Source organism: Muscardinus avellanarius (genome assembly GCF_963383645.1).
Source record: "Muscardinus avellanarius genome assembly, chromosome: 15".
NCBI classification, from domain to species: domain Eukaryota; kingdom Metazoa; phylum Chordata; class Mammalia; order Rodentia; family Gliridae; genus Muscardinus; species Muscardinus avellanarius.
The window spans coordinates 30,176,280-30,188,420 of NC_137801.1; the positions used below are offsets into that span (position 1 = coordinate 30,176,280).

Below are 12,141 nucleotides of genomic sequence, written 5' to 3' on the forward strand. Positions count from 1 at the left end.
GGTTTTTTTTGTTTTGTTTTGTTTTGTTTTGGGTTTTTTTGTTTTATTTTTTTCTGATAGGTAAGCACTTCAAGCAAAACGATCTCTCATCCATCTTCTGAACTGTTCTATCAGAAATGCTTCTGGCTGACCATCAACCATCCATGCAGCCCCCACTGATCTAACTTTCTCTCTCTTCATCTTAACTCTTAGATGTCTTGTCCCCACTTGTTACACATTCTTAAAACTTTGGAATTATTACATTTCTGTAGCATCAACTTATAGGAAGATGCCAACACTAGAACTGGGTTTCAAGGAAGCAGGAAAGTTTTGGAAATTGGCCAGGAGCCGCGACTTCATTTGAGGTCTCAGCATGCAAGTAAATGTCACAGTAAATGGTGCCTCTCTGTTTGCCCCTTTCAGTTTTCAGCGTGGACTGCAGTACTGTGGAGTGCCCCTCTGTTCCGCAGGCTGTGTGCCCCCTGGACAGCTACGAAACGCAAGTGCGGCTCACAGCGGACGGCTGCTGTACTCTGCCAGCAAGGTTGGTTTGCTCTCAGTTCATCAGGTTTTCTTCTCTGTCTTGTATGCTAGCATCATGTAAGGTACATTTGCAAGCATGGAGTTTGTTTTCCCTTGGGAAACCTAATACTTTGCTGTCTCCCTCCAATCACTGAACTGTTACTATGCCTTGGCCTTGACATATGTCTGTCTTAAGATCAAAGCCAGGTGTCATTAGGTTAAGTAATTAATCCTCATAAATTCTTCCTGAAAGGATGCTTGTGCACTTTTGAGGGCTGGGAACTAGACAGGCAGATTTGCCCTTCTGTAGGTAGCAAGGGAGACAGGCCATGAAGTATCTGTCAGTAGTAGGCATGTCCCTCGATTCTCTGCAGTGAGTCTTGTAGGTGTTTAAACAGTACACTCAGTGAGATGAAAGGTTGCCTGCTTTATAGGGCTGTTCCCAGGGACCTCTGATACTCAGAATCACACATCTACCCAGACCTCATTTTTTTACTGAGGCAAGAGCTGGATGAGTTTCTATAATGTTTTTTGGGTCATCAAGCACATCTCTTTGGTTTCATGAGGGAAAAGCCACTATCATTTTAATTCTAGTAGCAGGACGTCCACTTAGCCCTACAGAACTAGGCTTCTTCAGAACATGAGGGTCCCTGGGTCTCGTCCTTGATGGTCCATGAAGCACCCCATGGAGCTAGCCCTTACTGCTTTGCTTTGAAAGAGACTGCACCTAGAAATAGAATTTATGGTCTGCTTTTCTTTACTTGTGGCACCCGTCCTTATTCTCTGCTATGACCTAACCTCCATGTTCTGCAGGCCATTAAGTCATCCTTGTGATGAGGTCATCTCATTTCTTCCAGCTTTTGTTCTACACATAAACCAAGAGTTAAACACTACCTTCTTTAACTCTGGTTCAAACCTCTCCCTCCCAGTCCCAGTCCCAGTGCTAGGCACTGGGCACCTAGCTTTGTTGCAAGACTAGGAGTGGTTATAGCAATGGTTTGATAAGCTGAGAACATATGTTCTTATTACATCAAGTAACAGATCTTAGTCTGTAAATTGGAGTAGATACCCAGAATTTGTTTTGATAATTACACTTCTTCTTTCCCTTTTTCAGTTACACCAGATCTTTGGGGTCCCAGCCTCTGTCTTGTCAGAAACCTAGGATTCTCTCTGACATGTCCTTCATACTATATCATAAAATAGATGCAAGACTTTTGTGAAGCTCATGTACTAAAGTGGAGCAGCAGCCTTCTCCTGACGTTTAGAACGTGATAGTCTATGTGAAAGTGCTCGGAAAGGGTTGTGGCACCATCCCCACATAAAGTATTGCTGATCACTGACGGGGGAGACTGGAACATTATGAATACAGAGGCCCTTTCATGTCCTCAGGAAAAGGAAGGTGGTGGTACTGTATTGAAAAACCTAACTACTCAAAGCTAAGCCAGTTTCTAACCAAGAAACCCTTGAGTGGGGTAAAGGGACAACTCTCATCATAAATGTAACACAGCACTGTCTGTGCACAAGAGATTGAAAGGGAGTCAAAGTGGGTAGACCCTACAGAGAGGCATGTTGAATCTTGGGTAAGGAGCAACCTTTTCCACAGCTAGTGATGCACAGGAATTAATTGAGCTACTTCAAGAAACCTGCCGCTGGATAGGTTTCTTTCCCTCTGGGTGGCCACCTGCCAGGAATGCTTAGAGAAATGTTATGTGGGAAGAGATTGAACTAGAAGCCTTCCTTTCATCCCTAAGCTTCTGTGAGTCTAGACTGGTCACTTTTGTATTGACATAATTTTGATGTGGGCATTCAGCTGAAGAATGGTCCAAGTTAAATGTATCTCTAATGACAAAATTGAAAATACGGAGGAAGTCATTTAAGATCCCCCTGTAAATCATTTGCAGAGAGGGGGTGAGCTCCTACAGCTCTCTGGTTTCCTGTGTGTTGGATGTCAGTGACCCGTGCGCTCCTCCAGCCCGTTCCACTTGCGCCCTCTGCAGATCCCTCCCGTCGGCCTTTACATCTGCAGGGGCCTCCTGCTCCTTCATCTGGGCGCCACCCGCTCTTTCCTGCTCTTTGAAGGGTTTCCAGTCTGCAGACCCTCTACACTCCCTTATATTCCCTGTGTATCTCTTAAGCATATCATGTTTATTATATGTTGAAATCACTGGAGGGTTTTTGGTGCCTCCTGTTTGTTCTGTGTGATTTTCAAGGAGTATTTGTAGCCTCTAGTACCTAGATGTAATATGTCAGCCTACATTTATTGATGAATCAACAGACTCTTCGTCATGATGATTTAAATGTCAAAGAAGAGAAGAAAATATTATATATTCTTGTTAACTTGCATTTCCCCTTTCTTAAGGTCCAGTAGTCCCCAGTCCTGCAAAAACTCTCCCCGCCAAGCCTGGCTCTCACCTTACACAGCCTGAGCTGCCTTTGTCTTCCCATTTCTCCTTTACTATTACTGCTCATCTTCCAGGACTGCAGTTAAATTCTGCTTTATCCATGAAGTTTTTGTGCTTCACTCAACACCTGTCCAATACCCTCCAGAGTCCCCAACATAACCTTTTTCCTATACTTGAGTTATGTACTTTCTTGCATTATTATTTGTTACACGCATAAAATCTTGTCTCACCAACTAAAGAATATTTCTAGATGTCAGCAATTATGTCTTCTTTTCCTCTATGTAGACATATTCAATCACTTTATAAATGCATAATATGCTTATGCTGTGACTAACCCTCTTCAGCCTAGTTCAATATAGTAGAAAAAGTTTAATACGTAGTAATAGTGGTAGTGTTTTTTTATTTTGATAATGTGTTACTGGGGTTAGAACCCAGGAGCATTCTGCCTCCAAGCTACACTCTCCACTCCTTTTTTATCTTTTATTTTGAAGCAGGGTGTATCTAGGTTGTTGAGAGTCTTACTAAATTGCTGAGGCAGTCCTCAAACCTGTGATCCTCTTGTCTTAGCCTCCCAAGTACTGGGATTATAGGTATGTGCACAAGGCTCAGCTAGTAGTAGTATTTTAAAAGAAAAAAAAGTTGCATAACTTTATTCTCTTGGATAAGCCATAGCAAATATTTTCTTTAAGAACATGGCTTTTAGATATAAAGAAGAACATTATAGAATATATATAAAATCTTATTATTATTATGTAATATTTACCTGCATATCTGTAGAATATTGCAAAGAACTTAGAACCCTTTGAAAGCAAAGCTGATTACTGGAGAATTCAGGAAGGAAAGTGCCTTACATTTAGTTAAAATAAGGTAAACTCTGAGCCAGGCGTGGTGGCGCACGCTTGTAATCCCCGAGCTTGGGAGGCGGAGACAGGAGGATCACACAGGTTCGAAGCCAGCCTTGCTGGCTTCAAAGACCCTGCTTCCAAGTAAAAATATAAAACAGGTCTGAAGTGTAGCCCGGGGGTAGAAGGGTTCCATTTCCAGTACCACCCAGAAAAAAATAAATAAGGTAAACTCTGAAACTTTTGCCATAGAAATTTACTTTTGGTGAAAGTAAAATCCCCTTTTTTGTGTGGATTAATTATATTTTCATAGACTAGAAAAGAAATTTGTGGGTACCACTTCCCATCATAGAGAATAGGTTCCTCTCTTCTTCATCCCTGCCTCCCGCCTCCCTGGAATCACAGTTCCCAGCAAGGCTGTCTCACACATTCGGCCCCTGGCTGCCTGTTTCTGTGAGCCTCTGCTCAGAGCTTTCTCTTGAGTTGTGTCTTTCCATTTGTTCATCAGCCTCCATTTAGCCAGCATGAATTGAGCTCTTCCTAGCTGTGAGCCCACTCTGTAGATGTTCTTCTCATGCACGGATATCTTGACCCCCTTTTGCCCCTCACCAGTCCTGGTTTCTGTCCTGCCTCTGGCCTTTCTACAATGAGATCCTTCCTTCTGCCTTTGCAACAGCTCTGCTTTTTCCTACTGGCTCCTCCTTTACCTCTGGCTCCTTTGTGTCTATTCTTTTGAACTTGATCCTGTTTGGACATCATTCTTCCATGTGATAGAATTGTGACCATTATTAATTCAATCTGGTTTAGGTTCCAGGCCTCCTGTCATGTCTTTTCACCTTTCCTGTTGGCACCAGGACATGATGTCAGGAACAGACAGCTTGTCGTGGTTCTCAGGAGAGGGTGGAAAGGGGTGAGAATGACTGTCTCTGTGCCCTCTCCTGAGCCCGAGCACCAGCGCACAGCAATGAAAAGGAAAGTTGGGGCTGTCCTGGGGCTCGTGACGCCGGGCACATGGTGTCTGTGGGTGTGTGCATGATACTTGTGCATGTGCAAAGGCTGCCATGCAGAAGGGAATTTACAGCAGAAGAAACTTCTAAGTCGTATACTTTGGTAAAGCTCTGTGTTTGTAGGGAAGGAAAGTCAACTTTAAGCAACATGTCAGTAACTTTCACAGTCAGAGCTTAAATGAGCAGTATACCTGTTTACAAACAGTTTCACTTTTGTCATCTTTTTTTGTGTGTGTGTGGTACTGGGGATTGAACCTAGGGGCATTCTACCTCCAAGCTATACCCCCAGCCCTATTTTTTATTTTGAAACAGCGGCACACTGAGTTGCAACTTCAATTTTTTGTTTGTTTGTTTTTGTGTGGTACTGGGAGTAGAACCCAGGGGCCTTCTACCTCCAGGCTACACTCCCAGACCTATTTTATATTTTACTTGGAAACAGGGTCTCACTAAGTTGCTGAGAGCCTCACTAAGTAGCTGAGGCTGGCTTCGAACCTGTGCGATCCTCCTGTCTCAACCTCCCAGATGTTGGGATTATCATCCTTATCATCATCACTCTTAACTCCATGACAGATATATGGACATGGAAATAGGTTAAGAAAATAAGTTACTTGCACAGAATCACAAATGCTCCTTGGTGCAGGGGTTGGAGCGGCTCTGTCTTTACCCCAGGTTCCTTGAGAACCCTCTGCTCTTCCCACTGCAGTATTTTTGTGCGTGTGTGTGGGAACGGGGATAGAACCCAGGGGCCTTCTACTTCTGAGCTACACCCCCAGCTTTTTTTATTTTTTCTTTTGAAACAGAATCTCACTAGGTTGCTGAGAGTCTCATTTCTATTGCTGAGGCAAGCCTTAAAGCTGCAATCCTCCTGCCTCAGCCTCCAAGTACTAGGATTACAGGTATGAACCATCACATTCAGCTCCACTATGGTATTTTTATAACAATATTTGATTGTTGTCTTTAAAACCAGGATGCAAATATGAATTTATGTCTTACTGGCCAGGATGGTACAAATTAATAAAACATTCATATTTTAGTTATTCATTGCTGTGCAACAAGCCACCCCCAAAAGCAGTAGCTAAAAACAACAGAGGATCATTATTTCTCATGATTCTACATATTGCCTGGGCATTTCTTCTGTGGTTAGGTTGCTGGTCGGCTGGGATTAGGTGTCACTCAGTTGTCTGGTAAATCAGCTGGGATGATTGGAAAGAGCTTTCTTCCCAGATGGTCTCTGTCCTGTACAGCTTTACATCATGGCAGAAACAAGACAGTAGCAAAACCTGTGGAGACCAAGGCATGGAAGACACACAGTGCTTCCTCCACAATCCTTTGGTCAAAGCAAGCCAAGGGGTGAACCCTTATACAAAAGGTGGGAAAGTGGGTACCACCTCTTGATGGGAGAAGCTGCAAATAATTTATATTTAATACTATGAAATAGAATATACACTTAATCAAAGTGATTTTCTTTTTTATTTTCTGGTTACAAAATGTTAGTGGAATTCTACAGACACGTGACCCTTTCGCTAGGACTAATGTCCTTTGGCCCAGGGGTTCTGGGTCCTCATGTGTAATTCAGGCAGCCTGTCCCTTCGGCCCATCTTTTGTCCATCCTCACTTGGCACTTAGGCACTTCACCGTGGAGCAGACATTACTTATGAGCTCTGAAGACCACCTCAGTTTTAAGGATCATTTAACCAACTTCAATTTTTTGTTTGTTTGTTTTTGTGTAGTACTGGGAGTAGAACCCAGGGGCCTTCTACCTCCAGGCTACACTCCCAGACCTATTTTATATTTTACTTGGAAACAGGGTCTCACTAAGTTGCTGAGAGCCTCACTAAGTAGCTGAGGCTGGCTTCGAACCTGTGCGATCCTCCTGTCTCAGCCTCCCAAGCGTGGGAACTACAAACATGCACCACCACGCCCCGCCATAGCCAACTTTGGTTTTTAACCTCCTCTCCTTAAGGAATGTTGTAACAACCTGGCTAAACTGGATTTTTCTCTCATGGAACAGTGAATGCAAGCTTGGGGGTGCCATAGCTGCCTGGCAAAACCAAGTAATTTTAAAAACAAAAACAATACTTTGAAAAAGATGTTGCCCAGAAATTCTCCTCATGCATGGCCCATCTTGTCTAAAAGAAAAGGATTCACTAGATGTGGTTGCAGGGCCGGGGTCCCCCCCTGGGCTGTACCTGTGTGAATCCATGCTCTCCATGCCACCCCTGGGTTTCTCAAGATTGCTGCCAGATCCTCCAGTTCTTCCCTCTACCCTTCTCACTCCTCACCATCTTCAGTGTTTGTACCTAATGTTACTGAGTTTCAACTCTCCCTCTGCCATTGCTCTTTAGGCTTTCAGCTACATACTTGCAGGAGGGACATTAACTAGTTAAAACATTTGTTCAGCAACACCGCCCACTTTTACTATAGGTCAGAGGAATGTTTTCTAAAACCCCTGTCCTGCTGATTCATTAAGTTACTTTTTATATTTTTATTTAAAAAATGAATGAACTTAATATGTTACTGATAGTTATCCATTCTAAGTTTTTGAGATTTGTCCCAATCTTTTTGCTCCAAAATATTCAGATATGATTTCTGTCTGTAAATATGCATTTCTTAATTGAGAAAAATCCAAGCCGGTTATTTTGAGGTAGAAATAAATTAAGTCACTGTTTATGATGTTCAAAAACTTAAAATAGGGTTTCTTCTGGGTTGTGTATGCTGCAGAAAGCCAGATTCCCAAGCTTCCTTCTGGCTTCTGCTCCTGCTTTGACCAAAGGGCTTGATTCTTTTCCAGAACATTCATATTTCTTACTTTCTGAGACTCTACACCAAAAATGTTATCTTTTTTTTTTTCAATCAAGACTTAAAATTCTTTTTTCTACTCTCCCCCGGACCACCAGCTTTGAGGTAATTAAAATGTTTATATTAACTCTGAAAAACTTGAATAGGATTCATTAAGCACATGAGATTTTTCAGGACAGTTCCAGTGAACAAGCTGATGATCCTGAATTAAAGTGCTAAAGCCGGGAGACAGGCTGTACTGCTGTCCCATTTCATGGATGAAGCGTGTAGAGCTGAAAGGGGGCTGCGTGTGAACAGAGTCAGAGCCAGGCCTTGTGAGCATCAACCAGCAGGCTGCCTGTCCCCGTGGCCCTGAGCTCCGGCCTCAGCAACCACTTCCTAGTCCCACCAACTAGGAGGCCTGACATTCCAGGTTCTGAACTTTGTCATCATTGTCTGTAGACAAATATGTACCTGTGCATAAACCACCCCATAGCTGAAGGATACTCCTCTGCCTCACACGAACTAGCTGTTGACAGTGCTAGAATCCAGGCCTGCTTCTGCATGAATCTGGGCAAGACTCTCACATCATCCACTCTCTTACCTGAGAGAAGGAGGGGAAGAGGGATCAGATGATCTTCTACCTCTAGAGTCTTTGGCTTGCCCAGACTCTTTAGAGAGGGGAGAGCCCAAGCTGTTGGTGTGAGGAGCCTCCTGGGAAAGAAGGAGAAGGGATTTTTTAGAAATTCCAGGACTCGGAAAGGTATGGGGACCATATTTGGTTTGCATAGTGATAGGAAAGGGTGAAAGTCCAAGGAAGTCATATAAGAAGTATAGGTATTTTTTCACTTTCATTTAAACAATACTTAGAAAATGAAATACATAAATTATTAAGGGAATGAGCTAAGCCATAGCAGTCTGTACCAGATGGAATTGTGAAACTGGTTATGCTAATCCAGTAAAAAAGATGTTTGCTTGATGGCTATGGCTATTTAACTATTGCTAGTTAGGTGGGTTTTGTTTGTTTTTGTTTGTTTTTTACATCTATAAATAGTCCCTCCATAGCAGAAGCAGGACTGTCAGGCCAAAGGCTGAATCCACAAGATAAAGATTTAGTCTATTAAACTCTTTTCTAATACGATGTGGCTATCTCTGCCCTCCTGCCCGTGTGCGCGTTGCGGGGAGGGTGGTGTATCCTCCTGCTCACCTCTGGAGCTCCATCAACCTGTGTGAGGCTGCGCATGGTCGCTTGCTGGCTCCCAGACCTGTATTCACCCTGTCTGCTTCCCATCATTGCTGTGTTATTTCTTCTGAAGTTCCGTCTGACTCTCTGTCCTCCCTGTCACTCTGAATTCAGCTCCTCCATATTCTCATTGCCGTTTTCTGTATTTCACACTTAATCACACATACACACAAAACATTAGATTTAAGAGTTTTAGATTCTCTTTCCTAATGCTGTGATTTTTCTTTATCTCTTAAAAAAAGATCTTATGTGAGCCTTAGTTTTAGTTCTCTCCTCTAAGACTTTGACCTTAGAAGATAATTTCTCAATCTTATCTTGTCATATAACAGGTCCAAACACTGTAATTCCAGGAAGGGAAGTAAGATGAAAGGAAGAATGATAATCCTAGCATGTCTGAAAGAGATGTCCCGTATATAGCCCATGATGTCCCGTATATAGCCCATGACCAGAAGGAAGGCCATGAAATGTCTTCATTTTTCTTGTAATGTCACATACTCACTCTCAGCTGCTTCAGTTAAAAAATCTAGTGAGCTCAGTTCCCAGCCCTCAATCCTGGCTTCTTTGTACTCTCTAGAAAATTCATCTTATTGGTACTGTGTTGGATTATAATAATAAAATCTTGGCAGATTGCTAGCACACCAGTTCTTGTGAATAGATGTAGATATTTCAAAAAGGAGCTTTCTGGAATTCCAGAATTCACAGCCTGAAATCGACTCATTCTGGATGAGGCTAGCTGAATGGAATCTTTGGCAGGTTATCCCTTCCCTTCAGAAGCACTTGAGCTAAATCAGAATTAATCTAAGCACGTTGCTACAGTGAGTGAAAACACAGTGCAGCCTTCAAAATGCTCAAATCTGTTAAAATAAATAGTTAAGTACTCAGTACGGACTACATGGAAACAGAACTTTGGGCTTGGTGTGGGTTATGTTAATGAACAAAATATGGCCCAGTTTTGAAAGTTCTTAATGCCCAAATATCACTAATTCCATTTGCACAAAGGATCCAGGTCTTTGGGAGGCAGTTTAAAAGAAGCACAAACAGAGAATCATCTGCCTTCAGGGGAAAAAAAACTTAGTTTAATAGACTTGCTTTTTACCAAGTAATGAAAACTGACTCTGAGAAAAACTGTCCAGTAACTTGCCAGCTTTATATCCAAACTGCAAAATGCACCTACACATTATAACAGATAATAATTTTTCTTATTCCTTCGCATTTGCCTGCAATTCAAGCTCAAATCCTGTAGTTCCCGTCCTACTTAGAACTCAGTGGATGTTCTTATTCTCCTGCTCAGAAACATCTACCCACTTCTGAGTAATGGGTTCTGAGTAACAGTATCAGAATAATTTAGCAATGTGTTTGCTCACGTACCCACACTGGGTGGACGAGTTGTTCAGGGTTGCTCAGTCAACTCATTGCCAGAGTCCAGCCTATAGTTTTGTTGTTCAAAGCCTTTAGAACGGTGTTAGAGGTTGGGAGTAGTGTGTTAGGTACTATCAACTCAGGGCAACCCAACCAGACAAATATATCAAAGGCAGACGTTTCCTGGGGGGCGTCTTAAAATAGGTTCATGCTCAGAGCTCAGGGATCATTTATGTTTTTCTTCTGAGACACTGGTGTGTGTGTGTGTGTGTGTGTGTGTGTGTGTGTGTGTGTGTGTAAAACGCTACTGCAGATGGAACCCAGGGGCATTCTACCTCTTAGCTACATTCCCAGCTCTATTATATTTTTCACTTTGAAACAAGGTCCCCCTTGTTTCATGCACTGGCCCTGAATCTGCAATCCTCCTGCCTCAGCCTTCCAAGTACTGGGATTATAGGCATGAGCCACCATACTCAGCTTAGTGTTAAGTTCTCTAGATCATCAAATAACATTTATTATAGATCCATATGCTTTAACATTGTGTTAGATAATTAGTTTGTATTATGCCTACTTAAGCTACTCAGTGGAATTTGTCCCTGAATATGCAGTTTCAAAAGGACTTTATCAAATTAGGAGTGTTATAATTAATTATCATGTCCATCTGTTCTAAGATCCTGCCTCAAAGATGATGCCACTCTATAATAGTTTTTTTAGTTTTTATTGTTGGTAGGATTGGTCTGTTAGTAGACAAATTTCTCTAATTGGGTTCATTTTTATTTTCTCTTCAACACTGAAAATTTTTCCAGCTGCTTTTTAGGGCTAAACAAATAAATTATACAATATGTAAAATATGCATTAGCATAGCACAGATTTAAAACATTCCTAACACTTGACATCTATCATGGTAGCATTCTCTTTGTTTTTAAACACATGCAGAAAAAAAATTGGAAGTATATTTGAAACTCTTCTTTCTCAACTAAGAAAAGAACATCTATTTGTTGCCCTCTGTCACAGTAATTTTTGGCCCAAAAGAGTAAGTCAACTCATGACTAAAACAGCCATTCTATATTAAACTCGGGCGTTTTTAAAACAAAATAATTGTAGGAATCCCATGTTGTTATTGGATCTATCCCCAGATTGAAGAAAAATATGCTTTCCTAGAAGTAAAGTCCTTGCCCATTAGAGATGAACTATCTCGCCAGTAGAGTGTTTGATTTGTCAATAATGCACTTCAGATGTGTGAGCCTTCTAGTTCTTGTTCTGGGAAGGGTTTTATGTCTTTTGTGTTAGCCCATTAGTTTGACCCAGTATCTCCTCTTATATTTGTTTTGTTTTGAAAACAAGGAAGGGAGTCACTCGGGTTTGCAGTTTAGCCCGAGTGATCTCAGACATTAGCAGACACTGTGCGTTGCCCTCTGACTCAGACTGAAAGAGGGCAGCTTCACTGAGTTCTGTAAAACCTTCAGTGAGGTTTGAAAACAGAAATCACAGCATAAATGACATTGAACTTGAAGGCCTTCCCCACTTGTGTCATCTGCTATATCATCATCATAATGCAGAAGCAGAACCACCAATATAAACCCCCAATCCAGACAATTCTGCAAAAGATGCTTTGTGAAATTATTTACTGAGCCAATAAGCAAACCTAAAAAGAAAAAAAATCCTACCTTTTTTTGAAATTACAAAAGCAACCTAGTATTTCATTGCATATATGTTACTTTTCATTTATACCTTTACAGTGGATGTAAGTGACAGGACTCATCATTGTGGTTGACTCACTCTGCAGAGGTTTGGGCTAATCTTTTTCTGGTCGACATTTGCTTAATAGGAACCCTGGATGTAGAGACAGCTGGTTTATCTTGGTCTTTTTCTGTATTTTGTGAATGTACCAAATAGATAAGTGTGTTGCAAAGTATCTTTTACAGACTTTGCTTGTGTTTAAAGAGGAACGGAATTGCATATCATGGCTCCTATGATAATATGATCAGGCACTTTGATTTCCATATTTC

At 41.7% G+C, this 12,141-nt stretch overlaps 1 protein-coding gene across 2 annotated transcripts in view; it reads left to right on the forward strand.

Annotated features, from left to right (window-relative positions):
• The window catches only part of CRIM1 (cysteine rich transmembrane BMP regulator 1), a gene marked incomplete at both ends in the record, with an annotated part of 205,607 nt that overhangs the window by 82,469 nt on the left and 110,997 nt on the right, over positions 1-12,141 (forward strand). For both annotated transcript variants that reach the window (XM_080711934.1, XM_080711935.1), the window contains one exon: positions 403-523. In XM_080711934.1, coding sequence (XP_080568060.1) covers positions 403-523 — 121 coding nt within the window. The remainder of the gene's footprint in view (positions 1-402; positions 524-12,141) is intronic.